This window comes from Eurytemora carolleeae, unplaced genomic scaffold (assembly GCF_000591075.1).
Source record: "Eurytemora carolleeae unplaced genomic scaffold, Eaff_2.0 scaffold716, whole genome shotgun sequence".
Taxonomy (NCBI): Eukaryota; Metazoa; Arthropoda; class Copepoda; order Calanoida; family Temoridae; genus Eurytemora; species Eurytemora carolleeae.
The window spans coordinates 149,317-177,053 of NW_019396641.1; the positions used below are offsets into that span (position 1 = coordinate 149,317).

Consider the following 27,737-nt stretch of genomic DNA (forward strand, 5'->3'; position numbering starts at 1 on the left):
AAGAATGGGACTGAGATATCTTCTTTTTGTTTTAAATTTCCTTCTTATCTCTCGGTATTACCAGAATTATAAGGACCCTATTTGAATATTCATGTGAGACCACTCAGGGGGCAAACACAGTCTAATATTCTAAATGAATATTCAAATTTTCCCCATAAATTAACAAAAGAAGAATTATTTTAATAAAATCTTTTAAAATATTTTTGGTTTAAAAGTTTCTACATTATTTCTTGTCAGTTTGGGAGTAGAGACCGAGCTGCTAGGTGAACCAGGTCGTTTTTCTTGCTGAGGAAGCCAGGTTTCATTTTCAACCTAAAATTAAAAAGAAAAATTTCAGTTTCCATTTTCAATTCAATACACATACATATATTGACCTCTAAAAGGAGTTGTTTTAAAATTTTTTATTAAATGTAGTTCAAAGGTTGAAAGTTTTTATGACATTGCCCTAATCTTTAAGCCCCTAACCTCAATATACACAATGGAAACTTTTAAGCTGATTAATATTTTTGCAATATCCAATTAGAACTTTACAGATTATTAGAATAAGTTGATTTTACCAGTGGACTACATACAACAAATAGTGCTATGTGTAGGGATTAAGAATACATAAGTTTTGACCTCTGGTCAGGATTCCTACCTCGTCGTACATCTTGAGATCAAGCAGGTAAACTGTACATCTTTCACACTGCAGCATTTCCTTAGCTTCAGTAATTATCATTCGGATCAATCTATTAAAATACAGTGTAACATACATACTTACTAGTAGTAGTAGTACTAGTAGTAGTAGTACTAGTAGTAGTATACTAGTAAATCCACTAGAGAGAACATGATGGACTTTAAGGTTAATTTGAATTCAAACACCAGACAGACCCCTTGTACAATGTACATACAGGCCTTAGTGACGAAGGCAAGTCCCAGCCTGACCCTATCCCATGCCAGCTTTTCAACTTTGATGGCACGGCTGGACTTGTTACAGTACCTTGCCTATCATAGGCTTAGTTTGTTGTGAGTAGATTGTCAAATTTGTACATTACTGGTATGTTGCAAATTATTCTGAGCTGAACATTTTAGAATGAGATATCCTTAATCAGGATTGCTTAATCTGATTTTCCAATGTACAAACTTTTAATTTTCTTCTATATTATAATTTTGGATATTTCTACTGTATAAAAGTTACGTTTGATAACAATTACAGATACAATGCTACATTGAATGGACTATATTCAATTGAATTAAAGTCAGCTGTTCAAAAGCTGACTTTTAGAGCATTTAAACAAATATTTTAATCATGTTAATATGAAATTATTAAAAACATATTTTAGGACTATTGTCATTTCTAATGTTAGTCTTAATAAGTATTAATCCAAAACTTATGTTCATTCAATCAATGTTTAGTTCAATTAATATGACAACATCACCAGAAATCCAAACCGGGTCCGGTTTTTCAAAAGTTAAAGGGTACATACATCTGAACATAACATGCTGATTGGTTAGATTTTTAACTTATTTCTTGGATATTGAATGCGATTAAAAATAATCTTGGGTTTAGTAAAACCAGGAGTTTAAGCATTAATCTTGATATCCACAATTCTAAAGTTTTCAGCTCTGAGCTGAAGACTTTAGAATGAGATATCCTTAAAAACTTTTGATTTTCTTCTTATAATCCTCTTTTTGGATATTTCTACTGTATAAAAGTTATATTTGATAACAATTACAGATACAATGCTATATCGATTGGACTAATATCCGATTGAATTAAAGTCAGCTGTTCACAAGCCGGCTTTTAGAGCATTTAACCGATTCGTGACGGACGGTCAATTTTGACCGGGTAAGGTTTTTAATTTTTAGCGCCTTCATTTTTAAACCAAATGTCGTCTCGTTTTATTCCAGATCCTTCCTACATATATGCCAAGTTTTGCAAATAGGTGACAGGTCGATAGGTTAAACCGGCTTCACTTGAGAGGTAAATACAATGTCAACATCTTTAAATTCTGAAACCTCTGGGGACAACAGGTATAAATCAGTGAAAAAATGTTTTTAAAAATTATTTGTTTTTATGAAAAGTGTGCATTTATATGTCAACTTTATGCTAATGTTATGTTCAGTGTAAAAAGTTTATGTTTACTGCTCTTTTTTGGTCTTTTTTCTGCCCGGTCAAAATTTAACGTCTCAGACCAGGTCAATTTTGACCGCCTGGTCGAAATGCCGGTTTTTAGGCACACACTGTGCAGTATACACCCTACCCCAATATAGTATATTTACAAACACACCCTCCTGTATAGTATATATATACACCCCACCCCCTGTATGGTATATATATACACCCCCCTCCCTGTAAAGTATACACACACCCCCCTGTGTGTAGCATATATACACCCCCCTTGTATAGTACATATACACCCCCCATTTAGTATATACACCGCCCCATATAGTATATATATACCGCCTTGTATAGTAAATATACCCCCCCACCCTGTATAGTATATATAAACCAAAAAAATGTGTTAAACAAATATAAATATAAATTCAATTGATATGACACCATCAACACTAGAAATCAAAACAGGTTTTTCAAAAGTTAAGGAGTACATTTTAACATAACAGGCTGATTGGTTAGATTTTTGACTTATTTCTTGGATATTGCATGCGTTTTAAAATAATCTTGGGTTTAGTAAAACCAGGAGTTTAAGCTTTAATCTTGATATCCACCATTCTAAAGTTTTCAGCTATGGCTACATATTAGAAACTAAAACATTGTTGTTCTTCTCAACAGCCTAACAAGAAGATGAGTTTATTTATGCAGAGTCTAAAACTAAAGAATGTGAGAATTTTAAGTTGCAGGTTAAAAGTTCTGTAAAATAATGAATAACTACTTAAATATTAAACTTTCTCAATTTTAAATTTCAATTTCCCAGGAAAAATCTTAACTATCAGAGAAACGGATTTACAGAAAATTATTACATAGGTATCGGTAATTTGCTGTTTTTTAAATTTTAAATTATTTACGTGACGGAAAACAAAACATAACTGCAGTTACAACCGTATTTTGGGTTTACGTGCAAACATTAATTAATCTAAAACGTAAAATTTATTAAATCAAGGTTTTTACTTTTAAATATATCGTAATTAGTGGAATGCCGCTTACCACTGAATGATGATAGACAAATAGGGATTGCGGGATTTCAAGATTTTAACCCTGTGTTTAAATTTTAACTCTTTGATTTTGGAGAGTTAAATATTTAACCACAGGGTTAAATATTTAACCACAGGGTTAAATATTTAACCTCACGGTTAAAGTTCAGGTTTAAATTAAGTCAGAACTGGCATTTAACCATGAACTTAAAATTTAAGTCAAAACTTTTCGTTCTTTAGTTTTAGACTCAGTTTTACTTTTTTGAGATATTTATCATTTTCTTTTTTTAATGACAAGGAATTTAATTAAATGTTTGCCTGTGTATCTGGACAGTGATTATTTAACTTTTATTTTAAAAACTTCAATAGATTTACATTCCCTATGAATTCAAAACAAAAATAATTCTTTTTCTGGTAGATTTTGGTGGGATAATTAAATTTGTGTTTCTTAATTTTAAATTTATATATATTGATATGTTTCAGGTATTCCAGGTGTACCAGGGTGCTCTATACTTGGGTAAGCAGAGCTTGGATATATAATTTATTATTCAATAAAAAAAAAGAGATAAACATCCTCATACACAATGTTTCATTGACCAATTGTCATGGACCAGTGAGCTCTGTTCTCGACTGAAGAACATTCTAGTATTTTCAGGAAAGAGTTGGCGGATTAGTGTTATTTGAATTTTAAAAAAATACCAATTCATTAGAAACTCTTTATATCTTTCAACAAAAGAACAGAAATTCTCAACAAATGCCGACACCGAGATATAGAGCTTCTGATGAATTGGTATTTTTTTTTTAATTAAAAAATTTATATTACCAAAAGAAAAACCTATCTTCAGAGGTACTTCTTAAGAATATTAACACAAAGCATAGAAATCTTCTTATTTTGAGCTGCTAAAAAGTTTGTTGGGTTGGGCAAGATTAAATCAATGGCAGATGCCTTGCAGCATCTCAAGATTGCCAAAGTTTATAAAAATATCCAATCTGTATAAATGGGTTTGTATTTCTAATCAACAGATGACAATAGAGACAACATTATCTCTATAATAAACCTATTTCCGTCCAATATATTTCTGCTAAATTGAATTGTCAGTTAAAAATAGATTTAATGATCAGGACCACTTGTATAAAATTAAACTTTTCAATTTATCAGCCAGCTATATATTTTAGGACTAATGTGAAAGGATAATTCTCATCCCAAAATTTATAATTTTCTATCTATTAAATGAGAACATTTTTGTTTTAATATTTTTACCAAAAATACTTAATATTTAAACTTTTCCGGATAAAAAGCTTAAAAGAAATATTTGAGAATATATTAATTTTTGAACAAATCAATGAATTAACCAATCAATCAATTTATCTATTAATCAATCAATCAGGTTTTGAATTGACCAATTAAGTAGTTTATAAATCAATCAAGCAATCATATTATATATGCAATGAATCAACAAATCAATCAATTCACCAATAAATAAATCAATTAACTGACCAATTGATTTATCAAATAATCAATTGATCAATCAAATAAGCAATTGATCAATCAAATAATTTATTAAATAAGCAACCAATCAACTAAAAAATCAACTTTTCGATGAACTAGCAAATCTTTCAATCAATTGATCAATTAATTAATTATTCAATAAAGCAAAAAATCAACCAATCATATAATAAATTGATAACTTAAAATGTTCTAAATTAATCAATTAATAAATCAATAAGCTAACTGATAATTCAGTCAATTAATTGGTGAATAATCTACCTGTCTAAGGACATTTGTTCCTGGAAGAGAGATCTGGCAAGACTTAGAAGAAGCTGATTCTTTTTATATTCAAGAACAGACACCTGGGATACACAATCAAACAATATTTTTATATTCAAGAACAGACACCTGGGATACACAATCAAACAATATTTTTATATTCAAGAACAGACACCTGGGATACACAATCAAACAATATTTTTATATTCAAGAACAGTCACCTGGGATACACAATCAAACAATATTTTTATATTCAAGAACAAACACCTGGGATACACAATCAAACAATATTTTTATATTCAAGAACAAACACCTGAGATACACAATCAAACAATATTTTTATATTCAAGAACAGACACCTGGAATACAAAATCAAACAATATTTTTAAGTTAAAGGTGTCTAGTTAAAGATGTCTAGTTAAATGTGTCTAGTTAAAGGTGTCTAGTTAAATGTGTCTAGTTAAATGTGTCTAGTTTAAGGTGTCTAGGTAAATGTGTCTAGTTAAAGGTGTCTAGTTAAATGTGTCTAGTTGAAGGTGTCTAGATAAAGGTGTCTAGTTAAAGATGTCTAGGTAAATGTGTCTAGTTAAAGGTGTCTATTTGAAGGTGTCTAGTTATAGGTGTCTAGTTAAAGGTGTCTAGTTAAAGATGTCTAGTTAAATGTGTCTAGTTAAAGGTGTCTAGTTAAATGTGTCTAGTTAAATGTGTCTAGTTAAAGGTGTCTAGTTAAAGATGTCTAGTTAAAGGTGTCTAGTTAAAGATGTCTAGTTATGTCTAGTTAAAGGTGTCTAGTTAAATGTGTCTAGTTAAATGTGTCTAGTTAAAGGTGTCTAGTTAAAGAAGTCTAGTTAAATGTATCAAGATAATTATGTCTAGTAAAATGTGTCTATAGTTAAAATTGTCTAGTTAAAGGTGTCTAGTTAAAGGTGTCTAGTTAAATATGTCTACTAAAAGATGTCTAGTTAAAGGCATCTCGTTAAAGGTGTCTAGTTAAAGGTGTCTAGTTAAAGATATCTAGTAAAAGGTGTCTAGTTAAATGTGTCTAGTTTAAGGTGTCTAGTTAAAAGTTTATAGTTAAAGATGCCTATTTAAAGATGTCTAGTTAAAGGTGTCTAGTTAAAGTTGTCTAGTTAAAGATGCCTAATTAAAGATGTCTAGTTAAAGGTGTCTAGTTAAAGGTGTCTAGTTAAAGGTGTCTAGTTAATGGTGTCTAGTTAAAGGCATCTAGTTTGAAGGTGTCTATTTAAAACTGTCTAGTTAAAGGTGTCTAGTTTAATGTGTCTATTTAAAGGTGTCTAGTTAAAGGTGTCTAGTGAAAAGTGTCTAGTTAAAATTGTCAAGTTAAAGGTGTCTAGATAAAGGTGTCTAGTTAAAGATGTCTAGGTAAAGGTGTCTAGTTAAAGGTGTCTAGTTAAAGGTGTCTAGTTAAAGGTGTCTAGTTAAAATTTCTAGTTAAAGGTGTCTAGTTAAAGATGTCTAGTTAAAGGTGTCTAGTTAAAGATGTCTTGTGAAAGATGTCTAGTTAAAGATGTCTTGTGAAAGATGTCTAGTTAAAGGTGTCTAGTTTAAGGTGTCTAGTTAAAGATGTCTAGTTAAAGGTGTCTAGTTAAAGGTGTCTAGTTAAAGGTGTCTAGTTAAAGTTGTCTAGTTAAAGGTGTCTAGTTAAAGGTGTCTAGTTAAAGGTGTCTAGCTAAAGGTGTCTAGTTAAAGATGTCTAGTTAAATGTTTCAAGATAAATATGTCTAGTAAAAGGTGTCTAGTTAAATATGTCTACTAAAAGATGACTATAGTTAAAGGCGTCTCGTTAAAGGTGTCTAGTTAAAGATGTCTAGTTAAAGGTTTCTAGTTAAAGATGTCTAGTTAAAGGTGTCTAGTTTAAGGTGTCTAGTTAAAGGTGTCTAGTTAAAGGTGTCTAGTTAAAGGTGTCTAGTTAAAGGTGTCTGGTTAAAGATGTCTAGTTAAAGGTGTCTAGTTAAAGATGTCTAGTTAAAGGTGTCTAGTTTAAGGTGTTTAGTTAAAGGTGTCTAGTTTAAGGTGTCTAGTTAAAGGTGTCTAGTTAAAGATGTCTAGTTAAAGGTGTCTAGTTAAATTTGTCTAGTTAAAGAAGTCTGGTTAAAGTTGTCTAGTTAAAGGTGTCTAGTCAAAGGTGTCTATTTAAAGGTGTCTAGTTTAGGGTGTCTAGTTAAAGGTGTCTAGTTAAAGATGTCTAGTTAAAGATGTCTAGTTAAAGATATCTAGTTAAAGGTGTCTAGTTAAAGGTGTCTAGTTAAAGATGTCTAGTTAAAGGTGTTTAATTAAAGGTGTCTAGTATAAGGTGTCTAGTTAAAGGTGTCTAGTTAAAGATGTCTAGTTAAAGGTGTCTAGTCAAAGATGTCTAGTTAAAGATGTCTAGTTAAAGGTGTCTAGTTAAAGATATCTAGTTAAAGGTGTCTAGTTAAAGGTTTCTAGTTAAAGATGTCTAGTTAAAGGTGTTTAATTAAAGGTGTCTAGTATAAGGTGTCTAGTTAAAATTGTCTAGTTAAAGATGTCTAGTTTAAGGTGTCTATTTTAATGTGTCTAGTTAACCCTATATAATATCTTTTAATAATGAAATTTAAATAATCTATTTGATATTTTAAATGCATTTGATAAATTAGTAAAATAATTTCTTTCCTTATTTGCTATAATGGAGTATAATGGACGTATTTGAGTGGAAAATATTAAATATTTTGATTCTAGAACTTAAAAAGTTAGATTCAAAATTTATTTAATAAGCAAAGATGTGTCAAACTATCTATCATGTAGCCAAATTCAGGGTTAAAACAGTTTTAGAAATTTATTTATAGTTTTTAGTGGCACTTCCCCTCTGATGGGCCTTTGAAATGTTGTCTACAGTGCCCTGGCAGAAATTTAGAAACATGGCACTGAGCATGAATTTATCAGAAAAATATTAGTTTGAATTTCCTCAAATAATTCTGCATTCTGAATTCCAACTCCACAGAAGCTAAGATACTTCTCGAAAATCTAAATTTAACAAATATCAAATATTTTCTAAATATAAGAATATATTGTAAATACACTAGAATATTGGAAACAGACCCCCCCCCCCTGAAATAGTTCCCGTGTGAAGTAAATACTTATATTTATCATATTTATAGAATTATTTTATTTATTTACAAATAAACCATGAACAAATATATTTCATACTTTAATAAAAACTCAGAAGTCAGAACTCGACAGTCGACTTGATATTAAAAATGGATGTTATTTGAATAAAAATTGTAAATTAATTTTGAATTATATACATTGAATCAAAAGTTTTTATTAAGTCAAATCCTATCTAATGTAAATAAATATACCTCTATATCGCTTTTAGTGAACATATTTCCATTCTGTTTGTTTACAATCTGTGCCACACCAATGACGTCACCCTGAAGTGACAATTTTCTTATTTTGGCTAGCTAAATAAATTCGCAACTTTGCAAATTAAGAGCAAAATTGTAAATTTTTAAATGAAACAAGAGGAATTTATCCACCATTTTTGACCAAAAAAATTTTATTATAAAATAAATTTTTAAAAAGAGGCTCACTTGAACCGAGTTTCTACCATAAACTCAAATTTTTTAATTGCATTTAAAATTCGGTGATGGTGATGGACCAAACCTCTGTAAAGTAAAAAAAGTAGATGTTAGTTCCACATTATTTGAAAATATATTTCGGTCTGGGTTGACACTCGTCAGTTCTTGAGATTGTTTCTGTCACAAAGATTAAAACAATTTCTTTTCAAAGGTATTTTGTGAACTTAGACATTGTAAACAAAATTCATAATTTGAAATATCAAAGTTCTACTTGGTTTGAAATATCAAAGGTCTACTTGGTTTGAAATATCAAAGGTCTACTTGGTTTGCGAAAAATAAGAAACAAAAGTTTGTGACAAAAAAATCAAATCCTTTCAAAGGAGAATAAATTAATTACAGTGATCATAAAAATGCACACTTACGCTTTGCACATGAATATTAAAAATTGTGTGAAATGTTCCTTATTTAAAAAAAATAGATTATAGATATAAAAACTGAATTTATAAAAAATAGATTATATATTTTAAACTGAATTGATTAAAAAAATAGATTATATAGATATAAAACTGAATTGCTTAAAAACAAGATTATATAGATATAAAACTGAATTGCTTAAAAACAAGATTATATAGATTTAAAACTGAATTGATTAAAAACAAGATCATTTTTATTTTTTTCCACGGGCAATGCCGGGGCCTTCAGCTAGTGATTCTTATAAACATAATTTCAAGTGACCCTCAGTTAGAAGAGTTACATACCAATTACACTATTTAACAATTTTTCCGTTAAAATGATGGAGCTATCCATGTTTTTCTATCCAAAATTAAAAACTTCAAATTTTCTCTTTAAAAGAGAAATGTGTTTTTTGTTGTTTAAATTTGATCAAATTTTTATAAACTTTTATCTAATATTATAAGATAAAATTTAACTAGAAAATTAATGTTGTGCTTATCTATTGGAATTGCAATAAAATGTAAAGAAGAGCAATTCTATCATAAAAGAAGTGTCCTCAATGTTTTTAAACTTTTTGGAAAAGATCTAAACCCGGATTCAATTTAGTTTAGTCTTTAGTTGGATGCAATGCTGCAGACCCAAATCTAATATATAAAAACAGGGCTTGCAAAAAGTTTTGTAAAAAGATTCAATATTGGATATTTTAGTTTGAATAGTTGTAATATTTGCCATCGGCAGTTGTATTGAAGTAGGTCTTCAAGTGAATGTAAAGTGAATGTAAAGTGAATGTAAAGTGAATGTAAAGTGAATGTAAAGTGAATGTAAAGTGAATGTAAAGTGAAATTAAAGTGAAATTAAAGTGAATGTAAAGTGAATGTAAACCTAATTTCAAATGATTCCTGAATTGAAAAAAAGATTATTCCGGAAAAATGATAATTTAGATTCTCTAAAACTCAATTGCGGACAAAAGTTAAAAGGGTATCATTGAGAATCAGAAATGCCGCTTTAAAAATGTAGGGTACTTGAAATGACATTTACACTCCACCTCCGTTCCATGTAGCTGCAATTTTTATTCAAATATACATATTTTAATTCATTTATAAATCTATTATAATTTCCTTTAAATTTAGATAAGTATTACTACAAAGATTGTCTTATTTTGCTGGTTGCCAAGATACAAACAAAAAACAGAAAAGGTAAATATATGAATAAAAGCTTATCTTGTTATCTTTATTCGTATCAAATATAAGAAGCAAATCAGCTTAATTTTTGTGAATAGATAATCAAGATTGACAGGCCCAGATATAGTAAATGCCGTACTCTGAAAACTTTGTCCCAAACTGTGTCAGTCCAGGTAGAAACCGTCCTCTATCTATTAAAAACGATCGTTTGTCAAAACGATTGCTTTTATAAAAATTGTCATTTTGTTGATGATCATTAACAAAAAACCTTTGTTAACGATCGTTAACAACGAACCTTCATTAATGATCGTTTACGACGAACTTTTGTTAATGATCGTTAACAAAGAGAGGAAACGGACCTGTACTTATCATTGAGTAGTTTTTAAGAAAATATCAAAAAGTTTTAGCTCCCCCACATTTTTTAACTTCATGTAAGACGACATTCAATAAAGTTGCATGTAAATTATTACTTCACAAACGATCGTTTTTCCAAATACGATCGTTTTTATATAGTTGGTTGTTTTTTTAATGAGAGTTTTTCAAAACGATCGTTTTTTTCCAAAAACGAAACGATCGTTTTTGAAAACTATTGAAAAAAGAAACAGAAAACGATTAACAACCCTACACACATACTGATCAATGATAGTAGAATATAAAGGATAGATAATCAAGATTAACAGGTTCACATACTGATTAAGGATAGTAGAATATAAAGGATAGATAATCAAGATTAACAGGTTCACATACTGATCAAGGGTAGTAGAATATAAAGGATAAATAATCAAGATTAACAGGTTCACATACTAATAAAGGATAGCAGAATATAAAGGATAGATAATCAAGATTAACAGGTTCACATACTGATCAAGGATAGTAGAATATAAAAAATATTATCCCTAGTTTAAACTTGTTATTCCTGGGTTAAACTTGTTATCTCTGGGTTAAACTTGTTATCCCTGGGTTAAACTTGTTATCCTTGGATTAAACTTGTTATCCCTGGGTTAAACTTGTTATCCCTTGGTTAAAGGTCTAGTAAAACATGTACACTACTGTACATTGTAAAAATCGGGTGTCACAAATATAAATAAAAGGAATTAAAAACATATCTTTTCGGATACAAAATCCACAGCAAATCAAAGAACGATAAGTTTATATGTTTAAATCTAACAATAATGCAGTAATTTGAACTAATATTAAAGTACCCCCCACTCTCACAAAATATATTTCGTATTTTAAAATTATTATTCCTGTAAATGTACTTAAGGCAGCCGGCCATATTAATGTCACAATAATATGAAAATATATTTTAAATACAATTATTATTTTAGACTTTTTGTTATTTCAAATATGGTAAAGATCCATAATATTGTATAATTTTACGTGAATTATTTGTTGTTAAAAAGCAAAAATAGTTTCGCCAGTAGCTTTAAAGGGAGTGTTTGCGAAAAATTGAATGGGGTGTACGGCAAAAAATAATCGTTTTTGATCGCTATACTAATCAATTACTTCTATCTGTTAAGCAAAATGGGTCTGTTTACACTGCACAATTAATAGGTTACAATAATATGAAAATATATTTGAAATACAATAATTATAATTTTAGACTTGTGTTATTTCAAATATAGTAGAGATCCATAATATTGTATAATTTTACATGAATTATTTGTTGTTAAAAAGCAAAAATATTTTCGCCAGTAGCTTTAAAGGGAGTGTTTGCGAAAAATTAAATGGGGTATACGGCGAAAAATAATCGTTTTTGATTGCAATACTAATCTTACTTCTATCTGTTGGGTCTATAAGGAGAAAATTGTTAAAAACGACTTGTACTGAAGAACGTAGCGTCCACCCAAATTCAGAAAGTTGCAATATAGGACTCGAATCGTAAAAAAATCAATTTAATTTCAAGCAAATCATTCAGATATTAAAACCTACTCATCGATGATTTTTTGACGCATTCGTATATAGTTATTCTTTCATTATATGTTATATTCCTTTTGTATACAATGCGCTTAAAAAGCCGAAATAATTGGCCGCCAAATGTCTCTGCTCTCGATGCTTTAAATGAATATGTGGCAGAGACACCTAGCGGAATAAAGTCGTTTTAAGTGCATCGTTAGAAATGTGTACCCATTCTTGAGTTTTTATTTTCCCTAAAAGATTAGAATTGAGAAAAGAATCCACCAGCTTGTTTTGAAATGTATTAATCCCTCAAAACTTTCTTCCTGTTGAATTCAGACCAACATGATAAATTATTGAAATTCAAGCTAACCTTGATATTGGCAGTATCATCCATTTTACAACCTTATTCTATCCAACCACTGCTATCCGGCCTCAAACCTTTCAAATATAGAAAAATAGAAACAAAGGAACTACATCTTTGCCACAAACTCTAGTTTTCAAATCCCTTTATCTTTGCAACCTGATTGTGTAAACTTTTTATATTTCAAACATAGATTATAATTAGATCTAACAGAATTCATAGTTTGAAATTTCTAAGATCTACGACATTGGGTTGCAAAGATTTAAGAATCTAAAAATCAGAGTTTGTGGTAAACTATGAATTTTGGTAGATCAAATAGTCTAAGTTTGAAATATGAAAGGTTTACACTATATAAGATTGCAAAGATGTAGGAAAAAAACTTTCTTTAAAATATTTAGAAATTACAGAAAAATATAGAAAAATTGTATATATATATATATATACATAGAAAAATGCAGAACAGTATAGAAAAATTGTAAATATTTATATTTAGAAAAATACAGAAAAATATAGAAAAATTGTAAATATATATATAAAAAACAAGGATACAAATAGACGAATAATTTTTTTTTGGTTAAATGTCGTTTAAAGAGATGATATTTGAAAAGAAATTGTAAAGATGCTTTTCGAAAATGCATATACATATATATATATATGTATAATTAAATGTAAATCTGTTTTTTGATTGAATAATAAATAAATATATATATATAGAAGACAACCCCATCTCCCCTCCAACAAAGCCCGAGTCTACATGCAAGGAAATGATTTATTATTTGAATAATTTCTCTATCTCTATATAATGTTTAATGCAGTATATTATAATGCATAATATATGTAAACGATTATCTATTACAACGACATAATAATAAATATTGTAAGTATTATATTTATCAGATTTCATACCATTAGGACGAGATTCTAAATGACCACCATAATAAGGAATTTGAGTTCTTTTTTCTTTAATCTTTTTATTCGAATTTGGAGGGAAATATTTTCTGTAATTTTCAGGAAATTATAAAATTCTTAGAGACGTTTTTAGTAACAACTGATTTTTATACTTTTGAATCTTTATCGTTGCAACGTAATGTCAATATTTATGGCTGTGAGACACTCCTCTATGCCGAGTCATTAGCGCGTGATCCAATCAGGGTTTAGACATGTGTTTGTTGTCTGTTCTGAACCATTTGAAATAGTATGGCAGTAACATCTATCTTTTTATCTATCTCATTATCCAATCAGAGTTATGAATCCTTCAATTTGTGCTATCAGTTAATGGAAAAATTTACTTCTACTGAATCTATAGTGAAAATGTAAATTTTGCTGGATTAAAAAATTAAAAAATAGACATTTTAAAAGGTTCCACGATTAGATTAAAAATGTGTTGGGATTAGAAAATGTCAGTGATTGAAACAAGCATTCATTCCTTTGTTATTGTACAAACCAGTTCAAAACTAGTTCCTATCTTGCCTACTATTGGAATTTAAAAAGAACTGCCCGATATTTCAGGCAATCTGCCTGAATACCAATGTATTCTTTGCCAAAAGAAATGTTTGTCCGCATGATTCACTTTAACTTTTTTTTAGCTCTTAGCTCATGACAGAAAAGAAGCAGATTGCACAACTTTTGCAAAGAAATTTTGCACAAACTACTTCAAAGGGATTATGATAATTCTAAGTTCTTCTCAAATGCCAACCATATTTGAAAAATTAGAATTTCTCTTTGAAATGGTTTGTAGAACTTTTCAAAAATGTTTGATTTTTTTCACAATTAAGACATCCAATGAATTAGCTGTTGTAACAAGTTGGCAAGACACTAAGGTTTTTGACCTCAAACCTTTAGGAATACATTTGTCAGGCGAAATATTGCGAGAACATTTGTTCTTATATCAAGATTCTGTTAATTAATGTGTTTTTTTACTTCAGAGTAATACCTATAAATAATAAACATGAGCTACGTAATATGATTAAAACATGCATTGCAATTAGATTAACTATGTTTATATTGATCCATGTTAATCCTTTAAATATGTACGTTCAACTTAAACTACACTGTAAACATGTTTGGAGATAGCTTAACTATGGTATATCTATCCCCGCTAAGCTTACAAATACGTACATTAAACTATAACTGTGCGGTAAATATGTAACATGATTGTGTTAATCATGTGATGTAGATAATGGCATAGGAATTGGAATAGGTCTATTAACTTGAAATTGTAATACATAATTCTCAAATACATTAGTTGATATAGTAACTAATGTATTTGACCTAACCGTAACCATTCCCCTTTTTGATAAACAGGTTGAGGATCATGTTCTAGTTGAGAAATTGATTGTCCACACAGGAGTAGTTGTGAAGATTGTGTCCTAGTTGAGTTATTGATAGTCCACGTCAAAGTAGTCGTGAAGATGGTGTCCTAGTTGAGACATTGATAGTCCACATCAAAGTAGTCATGAAGATTGTGTCCTAGTTAAGACATTGATAGACAATGCCAAAGTAGTCGTGAGGATTGTGTCCTAGTTAAGACATTGATAGACAATGCCAAAGTAGTCGTGAGGATTGTGTCCTAGTTAAGACATTGATAGACAATGCCAAAGTAGTCGTGAAGATTGTGTCCTAGTTAAGACATTGATAGACAATGCCAAAGTAGTCGTGAGGATTGTGTCCTAGTTAAGACATTGATAGTCCATTCCAATGTAGTCGTGAGGATCATGTCCTAGTTCAGGCATGGATTGTTTACAAGACCATGTCCTAGTTGAGGAATTGATAGCTCAAGATTGTGTCCTAGTTGAGGAATTGATAGCTCAAGATTGTGTCCTAGTTGAGACATTGAAAGTTTACAAGACCATGTCCTAGTTGAGGAATTAATAGCTCAAGATTGTGTCCTAGTTGAGGCATTGATAGTGTATGAGATTGTGTCCTAGTTGAGGCATTGATAGTTTACAAGATTGTGTCCTAGTTGAGGAATTAATAGCTCAAGATTGTGTCCTAGTTGAGGCATTGATAGTGTATAGATTGTGTCCTAGTTGAGGCATTGATAGTTTACAAGATTGTGTCCTAGTTGAGGAATTGATAGTTTACAAGATGGTGTCCTAGTTGAGGCATTGATAGTTTACGAGATTGTGTCCTAGTTGAGGCATTGATAGTTTACAAGATTGTGTCCTAGTTGAGGAATTGATAGTTTACAAGATTGTGTCCTAGTTGAGGCATTGATAGGACAAGGTTGTGTTCTAGTTAAGCCATTGATATTTTACAAGATTGTGTCCTAGTTAAGGCAATGATAGTTTACGAGATTGTGTCCTAGTTGAGGCATTGATAGTTTACAAGATTGTGTCCTAGTTGAGGCATTGATAGTTTCCGAGATTGTGTCCTAGTTGAGGCATTGATAGTTTACGAGATTGTGTCCTAGTTGAGGCATTGATAGTTTACAAGATTGTGTCCTAGTTGAGGCATTGATAGTTTCCGAGATTGTGTCCTAGTTGAGGCATTGATAGTTTACGAGATTGTGTCCTAGTTGAGGCATTGATAGTTTATGAGATTGTGTCCTAGTTGAGGCATTGATAGCTGAAGATCGTTATGATATGTTATGAAAAAATCTTGGAATTTTTGTTGTTCAAAGGAGTTTTGACTATTGAGACACTATTGAGAAACATTATGTTTAGTATAATTTGTTTTGAATAAAATGTAAAGTTTGAAAACTGAAATATATATTTATATACTCATATATGGATATATATTTACATATATGTATATATATGTATATACATCTAGAGTTTGTTATCATTGGCTAGTGTATATAGTCCTGTTTGTTTCTAATCAAAACATTTCCACTTTATTGCCAACACTTTATATATCTTCAGGGAACTATTTTCTCAGATCTTGTAAAACTTTGATCAGGTTAATTTTTCAAACTATATTATTACAATATTATAAATAAAATATTATTTTATATGTGGTCGAATGTTGGAGTGGGCCGGGCGAAATTCAATTTAGAATGGGAAAAGAAGGTCACATAACAAATTTTTAGTTTTTGTTTGTTTCTCACTTTGTAATGTAATGATAAGCTATAGTGAATAGTGATATGTCACAGATAAATAGTTTTTAACAGTAAAAAAACAACTTTAAAAACTCCAGAATCAAAGTGAATGTCTACCATTAAAATATTTAAGTTGCTACGTTTGAGTATTGGATTTTTTTATAATCAGTAAACAGCCATTACTGTTTTATAATGCAGGGGCAATAAAGTTCAAAATCATGCCATGTCTGATTATATTGTACAAGTAGAAAATCAAAATGTACAAAACAATTCACAAAAAATTGAAGTTTTACGACATATTTAAAATTTTTCCACAAAAATAAATTTTACCACAAGTATCATTTTTACAATATAAAAAAACGTCTGAGTGTATTTTTCCAATACGCATCAAGAACAACAATTTTTTGTGGCAAATGATCCCAGATAAGGTTTATCGGGTAGAAATTGAAAATATGTTTTCTGCTTTTGAGTTTTAGAAATCCATTTATGTTAACAGAAAAATGCACGAAATTTAGAGCTTTACAATAAAAAAATAAAAATGGCGGCCTGAGAAGTGTCACTTAAACATTAAAACACTACTAAGGTTTCGAAAGTCTAATTACGAATATAGTTTGTGCGTGTTCTCTGCTCACCTGATGGTTAAGAATAGGTAGACATGCAACACTCTTAGTTCTGTATCCTGTTTTTTCATCTGTGCTTTTATCAAACCATTCACACTAAAAAAAAAACAAATTCTGGAAGGCATAAATAGTACAATTTTTTTGGATTAAGGTAATTGTCTTAACTCCCCCCCTTCCCCCCAAAAAACTGATGAAAAAAATGGAATTGTCCCGATCTCTGAAGAAAAGAGATAGGGGATCAGATTACTGTTGTAATCATGCTTTATCGATTTATAATAATCTCTCTGATCAGAAAAAAGAAAAACTTTGATTTTCTTTGAAATCCGAGCAAAAAGGTTATAAATGTCTAATAACCTGATAGGCATCTTCTAAGTTGATGAGCTTTCTTGTGCTGGCCACACGCCCTGCCACACCTACTCCCCACTCCAGGCGCATTGTACTTGCTGTAGCCTAAAAATTATTTATTAAAGACGCCCTGCCACACCTACTCCCCACTCCAGGCGCATTGTACTTGCTGTAACCTAAAACTATTTATTAAAGACGCCCTGCCACACCTACTCCCCAATCCAGGCGCATTGTACTTGCTGTAGCCTAAAAACTATTTATTTGTTTATTGAAGACTCCCTGCCACACCTACTCCCCAATCCAGGCGCATTGTACTTGCTGTAGCCTAAAAACTATTTAGTAAAGACGCCCTGACACACCTAATCCCCACTCCAGGCGCATAGTACTTGCTGCAGCCTAAAAACTATTTAGTAAAGACGCCCTGACACACCTACTCCCAACTCCAGGCGCATTGTACTTGCTGTAGCCTAAAAACTATTTATTAAAGACGCTCTGACACACCTAATCACCACTCCAGGCGCATTGTACTTGCTGTAGCCTAAAAACTATTTGTTAAAGACGCTCTGACACACCTAATCACCACACCAGGCGCATTGCACTTGCTGTAGCGTAAAGATAATTATTAAAAACTTGTACAGTATGAAGTTTCTTTCTTTATTCTTTACAAATTAGACAATGGTTAATGGAAAAGGCAGTTTACAAATTTTAGGAATGTCTTCTGTTAACACCCTAAAATCTAAAGTCCTAATTTACAATCAACTTGATAAATGAACACATTTTTAGGGTTTCATGTTCTGTAAAATACTATAAACTCTTTTGGAAAATGCAATTATAATTAACTTGAAAGCCAAACTTTCTTCAACAGTAAAGAATTTTAGTTTAAAAAAGGAAAAAAAGCTTTCTGATCAAGGGTGGGTAAATACGTAGTTTAAGTTTGCACATTATGTTTTAGAATAAACTCTTACCTTTACCATAGACTCCTCCAAATCTGAAAATAAAATTGAATTAGTAAAATCAATTTGATTTAGATTAGGTGAACAAATTAAGAGTTAATATAGTTCATTCACTGTATTTAAAAGGAAATATATCTAGGTAACCCTGTATTCAAAAAGGAAATATATCTAGGTAACACTGTATTTCAAAGGGTAATATATCTAGGTAACCCTGTATTTAAAAAGGAAATATATCTAGGTAACCCTGTATTCAAAAAGGAAATATATCTAGGTAACCCTGTATTTAAAAGGGTAATATATCTAATAATTGATAACCCTGTATATGTATTACCTGACTGTGTATTAACATCGAATAACTTTGCTTCAAGAAACTGGTTACCGTTCAAGGTTCTGGCCAGGAATAGGGAACATCTACAACAACATCTTTTTTTTAAAAAAAGGACGTAGGCTTACATTTTTTTTTGTTTGCAGGGGGGTGGGGCTTATCACCCATTGGGGCCTGAAAAACCCCTGGAAATCATTGATTTTAATTTTGGCTTTAATAAGTTTGCATAAGTTATTTCATTATGCACTTTTTGTTCTCTATACATTGGACAAAGATATAAAAAAGACATATCAGCGCAATTTTACCACTCGTCTTGAAAAGTCGTTGAAAAATGTTGAATGTTAAAAACTGACCCAAAACGAGACCCATTTTAGTTGTAATGTAAAAATAAAGGGATTAGAGAAACTCTGCAGAGTTTGAGGCAATGTGATTATTTTCTTTTCGATTTATCCATATTTTTCATCATATTAGTAAAAAAAGGATAAATAAATATTTATATAGTAAACTGGTCAGCGATGTAGAAAAGCAAACGATAATGCTTATAAGTTATTGTTGAATGAAGCTTGAACAAATTGTAAAATTATCGTTGGTTCAATTCACATAAAGGGGATTTCCAAGAAAACATGAAGATTAAAGGGGCTCTGATCTATAATCAATAGAGAGTGACAGCCAGATTACAATGGTTATAATTAAAAAATCATTTGCAGCAAACATTTTTAATTTCTGAAATAAAGCTTTTACTTAAATTCAATTTTCACAAATGTTTGAAAAGTTTAATTTGGAAAAAAACGAATTTAAAGTATTGTGTTATTTTAAATTTTGAAGGGCTTAAGACCCTAAAGTTTGATAAATATAATTCAAGTATACTACTTTACAGTCGACCTTTGGTTTTCATTCTACAGTGAAAGACATATATGATATGATACAATCTTTGTGACAAAAACAATCTCAAGGAATAATAATTGACTTTAAACATTTTTTTTAAAAGTGAATATTTGCAATAATTTCCATCTCATGATCTGAGTTCGTTTCCCCTATGTTTTTCATATCGATTTTGGTGTTTATTTTTGTTATTATCTAAGTTTGTTTTAATCTAAAAAGCACACTTAATTGTTTAAACTGTACTTGTAATATGTTCTAAACATTTCAAGAAATAACATTGTAATTGCACATTGTATACAGTTTAAAGTGTATGTACTGTACATTTTAACCCTATCCCTGCTGGGGTACTTGAAAACCAGGATATGCTGGGGGGGGGGATGTACTATACATTTTAGGAAATATACATTGTACAGCACATTGTATCCAGACTAAAGTGTATGCACTGTACATTCTAAGAAATATACATTGTACAGCACATTGTATTCAGACTAAAATGTATGTACTGTACATTTTAAGAAATATATCCATTGCACAACACATTGCATACAGACTACAGTGTAAATGTACTATTGCATTTTATGTAAGATGAATTGTACAGCTAAATTTGTTAGCTGTACAATGTACAATATATTATGCACTGTATGTAGAACTACATATGCATAAGATATTGTTTTAAATGTATTTCGTCTATTGTAGATTAAGCATTTTCTTTAAATTAAATTATAAATCAGGATATAACCTCGTATGCAAAAAAAGAAATATTTTTGTGTTAAAAAAAAATAAGGAAAATCCTATTCTAGGATCAAGTTTTGATTAATTTTGTGATTTAGCATTCAGGAAAAGGGATTTTAAAGAATATTTAAACCTTAAGTGCAGGATTAAGTCTGAGATTAACTTTAGGATTAATGCTAAATTTCATTTTAGGATTAAATCTTGGATCATTTCAGGTTTAGATGTCTCACATCATTTCAGAAGTAAATTTTTAATTAAGTCTAAAATTAATTCAGGATTAAGTCTAGGATTAAGTGGAAGGTAAGTCTAAGTTTTAGTCTGAGGAAGGCTTTAGGATTAAGTCTAAGATTATATTCCAAATTTATTCTAAGATTAGATGAAGTCAAGCATCAAGTCTGAATTATAGCTACCTTTCTGCTACTGTCAGGTTTAGGATTAAGTTTAAAATTATGTCAAGAATTAAGTCAAGGATTAAGTCAAGGATTAATGTTACCTCTCTAGGATTAAGTTTAAGATTAAGTCAAGGATTAAGTCTGAATTAATTGTACCTGTGTGCTCCAGTCAGGTTTCCTACATTAATCAAGATCTTGTGACAGAGAACATTTATATCCAACTCATTACTAATATCCAGGATTAGGTCCAGTAATATCCGGGACCTGGATACATAGATAGATATCAGATACTGGATATTGAATACTGTAAATTAAAGATAAATAAATAGATAGATGGATATATAGTTATAAGATACTAAATACTGGATACTGGATACTGGATAATGGATACTGGATATTGTGTAAATTATAGAAAGATAAATAGGAAGATAGATAATAGATCCAAGATACTGGATACTACTTGCTAATAACAAGAAACCGGATACTGCATACTGAATTCTACATACTGGATACTGGAAACTGGATACTGGATAATGATATTTGATACTGGATACTAAATACTAGATAATGGAGACATTACATGGTATATTAACCATGTGTAATTAATGATGTCTTGCAATACCATTAGTATTATGTTAAAATGGTAAATCTTCTTTAACATAAAGGATGATAAGTATAACGTTAGATGAAGGGGGAGGAGGTATTTATCATTATTCCAGAGCTAGGCACAATAATACATTTTTCATAAAGATATTTTCCCAATAGCGACTTCCCAAAGGACAATTTCTCAAGTGGTAACTTCCCAAAGCTGTTCTTTCCTAAAAATATCGATCTCAATTTTATTAATGGCATTAACGGAATGAATTTATAGAAATTTTTAATTTAAATTTGTTGGGTGAGCACACTTATAAAATCAAATATATCTATATTTAAAAAGGTGCTATAACTGATTTNACAAGGAACCCTGATAAATTAAATATTTATTGTTAACTTTAATTAGACAAGGAACCCTGATAAATGAATATATATTGTTAACTTTAGTTAAACAAGGAACCCTGGTAAATGAATATTGTTAACTTTAGTTAGACAAGGAACCCTGGTAAATGAATATGTATTGTTAACTTTAGTTAGACAAGGAACCCTGATAAATAAATATATATTGTTAACTTTAGTTAGACAAGGAACCCTGATAAATAAATATGTATTGTTAACTTTAGTTAGACAAGGAACCCTGACAAATGAATATATATTGTTAACTTTAGTTAGACAAAGATCCCTGACAAATGAATATATATTGTTAACTATAGTTAGACAAGGATCCCTGACAAATGAATATATATTGTTAACCTTAGTTAGACAAGGATCCCTGACAAATGAATATATATTGCTAACCTTAGTTAGACAAGGATCCCTGACAAATGAATATATATTGTTAACCTTAGTTAGACAAGGATCCCTGACAAATGAATATATATTGTTAACTATAGTTAGACAAGGAACCCTGGTAAATGAATATTGTTAACTTTAGTTAGACAAGGAACCCTGGTAAATATAAATAACTTGTTAACTTTTGTTAGACAAGGATCCCTGATAAATGAATATATATTGTTAACTTTAGTTAGACAAGGAACCCTGATAAATAAATATATATTGTTAACTTTAGTTAGACAAGGATTCCTGACAAATGAATATATATTGTTAAAATGCTTTAGCTCAATAAGAAACCCTGCTAGAAATTAAGGTCTCAGGAAAATCCAAAAGATTAACTTTATTTTAATTAATTCTATGGAGACAGTTTCGATTTAAGTTTGAATAAATTTATTTTTAAAGTTCAAGGTTGTGTAGATACTTTACATAAAAAGAGGGTGACTCCAACCCCAACCTTCAATTTTTTAATTGTAAACAGACAAATTAAATTTGGTTTTTTTTTTCCATTTTGCCTCCCCCTTCCCCCAAAAAACCTATGTATGTCTCAAGTTTATAAATATGTTTTAAAATATGATATTTTCTATGTTTTTGGCTTGGGACAAATATATATATTTGATATTTGATTTGATGTAGGGGCTGAAATTAAATTGTTTAAAAAAGTTATGATGATATTTCAGCTCAATGCATTTCTTAATTTACATATTATTATAAATCCTCAACTTTGCAAGTCACTTTTATTAAGTGTTACGTTTACAATCCCTTTAATACTAAATTGGTTCCAATTGCAACTCATCAATCATGATTTCAGATATTAGCGATTTGATTGTTATCTTCATCCCAAAAAAAACATCATGATTTTGATAGGTTACCTTTTTTCTGTTCCCAGTTTGTCTTTCAGTTTGTTTAAATACGTTTCATCCTGTTCTGTCAACCAATCCTTTGCAAGAAGAATAATATAAATAAAAGGTTTAAATACATTTCATCCTGTTTTGTCTACCAATCCTTTGCAAGAAGAATAATATAAATTAAAGGTTTAAATAGGTTTCATCCTGTTCTGTCAATCAATCCTTTGCAAGTATAATAATATAAGTTAAAGGTTTTAATGCATTTCGCACCGTAAAAAAAAACCAATTTTATTTGAAACAAATCATTCAGATATTACAACCTAAAATCATCAATTATTTTTCGACGCATTCGTATATAGTCAAAATTAAAGATTCGTTTTGTATACAATGCACTTAAAACGCCAAAATAGTTGGCCGCCAGATGTCTCAACTCTCGATGCTTTGAATGATTATACAGGACAGAGACACCTAGTGGAAAAAGTCGTTTTAAGTGCATTGTATAAAAAAACTAATATTATGAAATATTAACAATATACAAATGCGTAGAAAATAATCGATGACTTTTAGGTTGTAATATCTGAATGATATGTTTGAAATTAAATTGATTTTTTTAGGATACAAGTCGTATATTGCAATTGCCGTAGCATACACCTTTCATTTTTCTGGAAAACCTCCTTTTAAAAAGTCCATCATGAGGGAAGAAATGCTAATCACACTTACGGACAATATGTTAAAGATAAAGCAATTTGTGAGATACTGTCATTGTCGTAAATATATATGTATGTAATGAAGACGACTTTCAATTTCAACAAGGATGGATACACATAAACCTAGAAAGAAAAAGAAGCTGTAAATTAACAGCTTCTCATTGTTTACTTCTATACTTGTTAGAAATCAAAACTTAAAGTCATCTTCATTGTATTGATATAAACTCTGACCATTGTACCGTGGTACGTGGTACATAGCCGAACCAGAAATAGTAAAATTTACAAAGGAACTGATTACTTCCCTAAAACTTTCATTTTCTAATCCATTTTTAATTCCAACTGTTGATATAGTAGACTGTAGATCCCAGAGTAAAGAGTTTAAAATATCAGAGGTTTAAGTTCAAAAAATTTTTTAAAACCCAGCCTTTGGGAAATCGGATTAGTAACTGACAATTTGTTTTCACTCTTTTTTACTTAAAAAAAAAAATATCTAACCTGGAGAAGATCCGGTCGGTTCGCCAGATACTTTGTTATTTCCTGGGCTAATTGACCAGAACCACCCTTTAAAAGTATATCAATTTTATTTTTTAATAAAATAATTTTTTTCTTCAATTTTTAAGAAAGTTATGACACCGTTGAATCCCTGATATTTACATTGCAAGCCTAAAACCAGGGCTTTAATGTTAGATTGCAACCCTAGGGTTGCAATCTAATTTATTGCAAATTTTTCTGCCAAGAAGTTGCGCATTTACAATTCCAAAAACATTAATTTAGATTTGATTTCTAAACTCAAAAATAATAAAACTAAATAGATTTTACAGTTTATGTAAATTAAAATATTATATTTTGTTTAGACGTGGAAAAATCTCCAAAAAATTTAGAAAAAATTACATATCTCTTCATTCACGTGAGGCAAAAAGGATCCATATATTGCATGGTACCTTAAAAATATATAATATGACCACTTGGTCCAATAGTTGCATTTGACAAGGTGGGCTGAGCCAAAAACTTTAGAATGGGATATCCTTAATCCCGATCGGTCAATTAATCTGGAGATTAATAACAAGAGTAGATCAAGCATTGATTTCGATATCCACCATTCTAAAGTTTTCAGCTCTGGATACATCATTCATATGGGACTTAACACTAAACAGAGCGGAGGGTGGGGTGGGCGTTAGGCGCCCCCTCCTGTAGTTTTTTTTGTCCTAGCACCCTCCCTGGCACCCAAATTATTGGTCTAATTTTTTTTCTTTGTGCTGGCCATGAAAAATTGGGCTATGAACATGCATTTCAACCCTTTGCTTATTCTCTATGGCCTTTTTCTAAAAGGGCGCCAAACGCCCCCCCCCCCCCAAAACCCGAACTAACCAGAGTGAGCAGCATTCGGTTTCTTCTATTTGAAATCAAACGTGCTTTAGTCTATAATTCAACAATCTTTTAACTTACGGATTTGTTTTTTCGATGCTTCTTCATTCAAAATGCATATGCCGACAATAAAAGTTTAAAGAAAAAATGCAAAAGAATTATGTTTATTGGATCAAATTGTGATCGAAAGTCACAGCTTTCTGACAGAAACGTTAAATTCACGTGTCCAGGCTATAACATAGATTCAGACCTCCCCCAGCCTTTATAGGGTTAAAAATACTGTAATCATAATTTCAGCTAACCCTCCATTGAAAGAGTGGTCGGATTGACAACGGTAACCAATTAACCCTATTCCTGCTTTTATACATAACTCAAAAAGTATTGGTCTGAGGCTGTTGAAATTTTCTGACTTTTCCTACATACCCAAAGCCCTCCCTTTAGGCCTAAAACTGGACTTTAATACTAACTGCCTGAGTCCTCATGCACACTGCCTGAATGACTGCTTTTTCCTGTAACAAACTAAATCTATGTTTTGACCCACTTCCACTTGTCAGATTTTGATAAAATTGAGCTTTTTGGAAAGCCTTTGACATAAGGAAACGAATTGCACAAGTTTTGCTAAAAAAATTGCAAATTTTTTGCAAACAACCTGTCTAAGTAAATTTGCACATTTTTAGTTTTTCTTGATTTAAAATCAGGTTATTTAAAGTTTTGCACAAATTTTTGCATATTTGAATTGGCATGGTCAAGGGCTTTTCAAAAATGTATAATTTTTCAATTTTTGGACAAATTTTTTTGCAAACATTTTTAATATATAACTGGATTTTGCGATAAAAAATTCAATTTTTGCAAATTTGCAAATTTTCTTGCAGATTCTAAAAGAAGAGCACAAGAGCTTTCCAATGATGTATCATTTGTCATATTTGGACATCAAACATGGGATTTAGAGTGGGGGGGTCAAATTGACCCTACCCCCCCAGCATATCCTGGTTTTCAAGTACCCCAGCAGAGAAAGGGTTAAGGAATAAAGAGAAGTATTTTTTTTTTTCACTTAAAGAATTCTGATAATTTCATTCCTTGTCTCTGCTCCATAAATCCGCAAGGGACTTTTCTAGAAAAAAACTTTTGTTGAAAATAATAAATTTTTCATCTTTTTCATTCTGGACAAGACAAAAGTTCGGAAGGTACTGTTGTTAATCGGATATACCATTCTTCAATGGAAGGTCACTAACATTCTAACATTTCAAAATTTCTTCACCGACCCACTTTTTAAATATAATTTCCGATATATTTTTAAATTTAATTAGCTGATTTAATGTGGATGTTTTTTCTAATTACATTTTTAATATTTATTGTGCTTATAAATCATGGAGTATCCAATTATAAAAGTTGTTAAAGTTTTGACCATTACAATCTTAATTGTAATTTCTCGAGTTGGAACTATCTAACAAATATCTAGAAATATAAACTTTGATCAGAAACTTTATTTCAAGAGAATTTCCATTTCAGAACAGAGAGATGAAATTGGAGGGGAAGGTGCTATAACTGATTTTTGTTTTTGTTTGGAGTTCCGATCATAACTCGTAAACCCCTGGACTAATTTGTTTCAAACTTGAACTTGGAACTCGGTATGTTGTTAGCGCGCCTGGTTCAAATATTCTAAATTGAGTTGATTTTTTAGAGAAAATTCCAGGGAAAACTGTATTGCAAAGCTAGCATAACTTGTATTGTAATTCTTTCTTATTTTGTATAATTGTAAAGTATGCCTCCTAATAGTATATGTATCTTTGATTCTTATATAATCTGTACAAGTGTACCATGTAATAAATATAATAATTATATGTATATAAATATTATTTGATCGTTCTGTAATATTTCCAGAAAATTCCTAAAATTATTATAAAAAAAATGCTCCAGTTAGTTTGTGTAAGACAGACCCCTGACACATGTTGTCTTATAAAAATTCTTTTAACATCTATATATTTTTTAGAATTAAGAATATTTTTGACAAATATTGTAGAGAAATATACATGCTCTCCATAGAATCGTTTTCATATAAGAAGATAAGTGCCAACATACAAGAGGAAGAGAGGGTGGCTAAAATGTGGAAAATCTAAAAATTTTATTTTAAATATCTCATATTTGACTTGTCTTGATGTCGCATAAGTAAAAGATTTTAATTGAAAATATAAGTGAAGCACTTTAGGAAAAAATGAAAATATTATTTTCATCAAATTATTTTTACCTATCCTGTTGCACCTGGTTCTCACCATCTTCCCTTAAAATAAATAAATATTAATCAGTAATTTTTATAAACTGTTTACTTTATACAATTTTGTGTATGCTTTTCAAACAATAATTCATTTTTAGGGACTTTAATTTTAAAGTTAAAACATGAGTTTCTCATTCATTTTTAAAAAGCTTACAGAGTACCATTGTGAATCGAACATACCACTATAATATATTACAAAATGTAATATTTATAAAAACTTAATTTCTCTCCTTTGGCTTCTTTTTTATATCTTACAATTAAAATTAGTTATTCTATGTAAGTCTCCTTGATTTTGGATGAATAAAACTTGTCAACTTCTTATAGTTAGATAATGCACTGTCAAACTTTTTATTGTATATTTTATTCAATATTTTCTAACCTAACCGACACTTATAAATGCACACAACTTGTTAGTTAGACAAGGAACCCTGATAAATTAAATATTTATTGTTAACTTTAATTAGACAAGGAACCCTGATAA

At 30.2% G+C, this 27,737-nt stretch overlaps 1 protein-coding gene across 1 annotated transcript in view; it reads right to left on the reverse strand.

Annotated features, from left to right (window-relative positions):
- The window catches only part of LOC111706753 (cGMP-specific 3',5'-cyclic phosphodiesterase), a gene marked incomplete at its 5' end in the record, with an annotated part of 60,545 nt that extends 33,283 nt beyond the window's left edge, over positions 1-27,262 (reverse strand). Inside the window, 11 exons of the mRNA XM_023479678.1 lie at positions 223-312; positions 638-728; positions 4,901-4,983; positions 7,844-7,903; positions 8,239-8,310; positions 17,023-17,106; positions 17,365-17,460; positions 18,321-18,343; positions 18,640-18,719; positions 20,796-20,903; positions 27,230-27,262. Coding sequence (XP_023335446.1) covers positions 223-312; positions 638-728; positions 4,901-4,983; positions 7,844-7,903; positions 8,239-8,310; positions 17,023-17,106; positions 17,365-17,460; positions 18,321-18,343; positions 18,640-18,719; positions 20,796-20,903; positions 27,230-27,262 — 820 coding nt within the window. The remainder of the gene's footprint in view (positions 1-222; positions 313-637; positions 729-4,900; positions 4,984-7,843; positions 7,904-8,238; positions 8,311-17,022; positions 17,107-17,364; positions 17,461-18,320; positions 18,344-18,639; positions 18,720-20,795; positions 20,904-27,229) is intronic.
- Between the last annotated feature and the right edge of the window lie 475 nt (positions 27,263-27,737).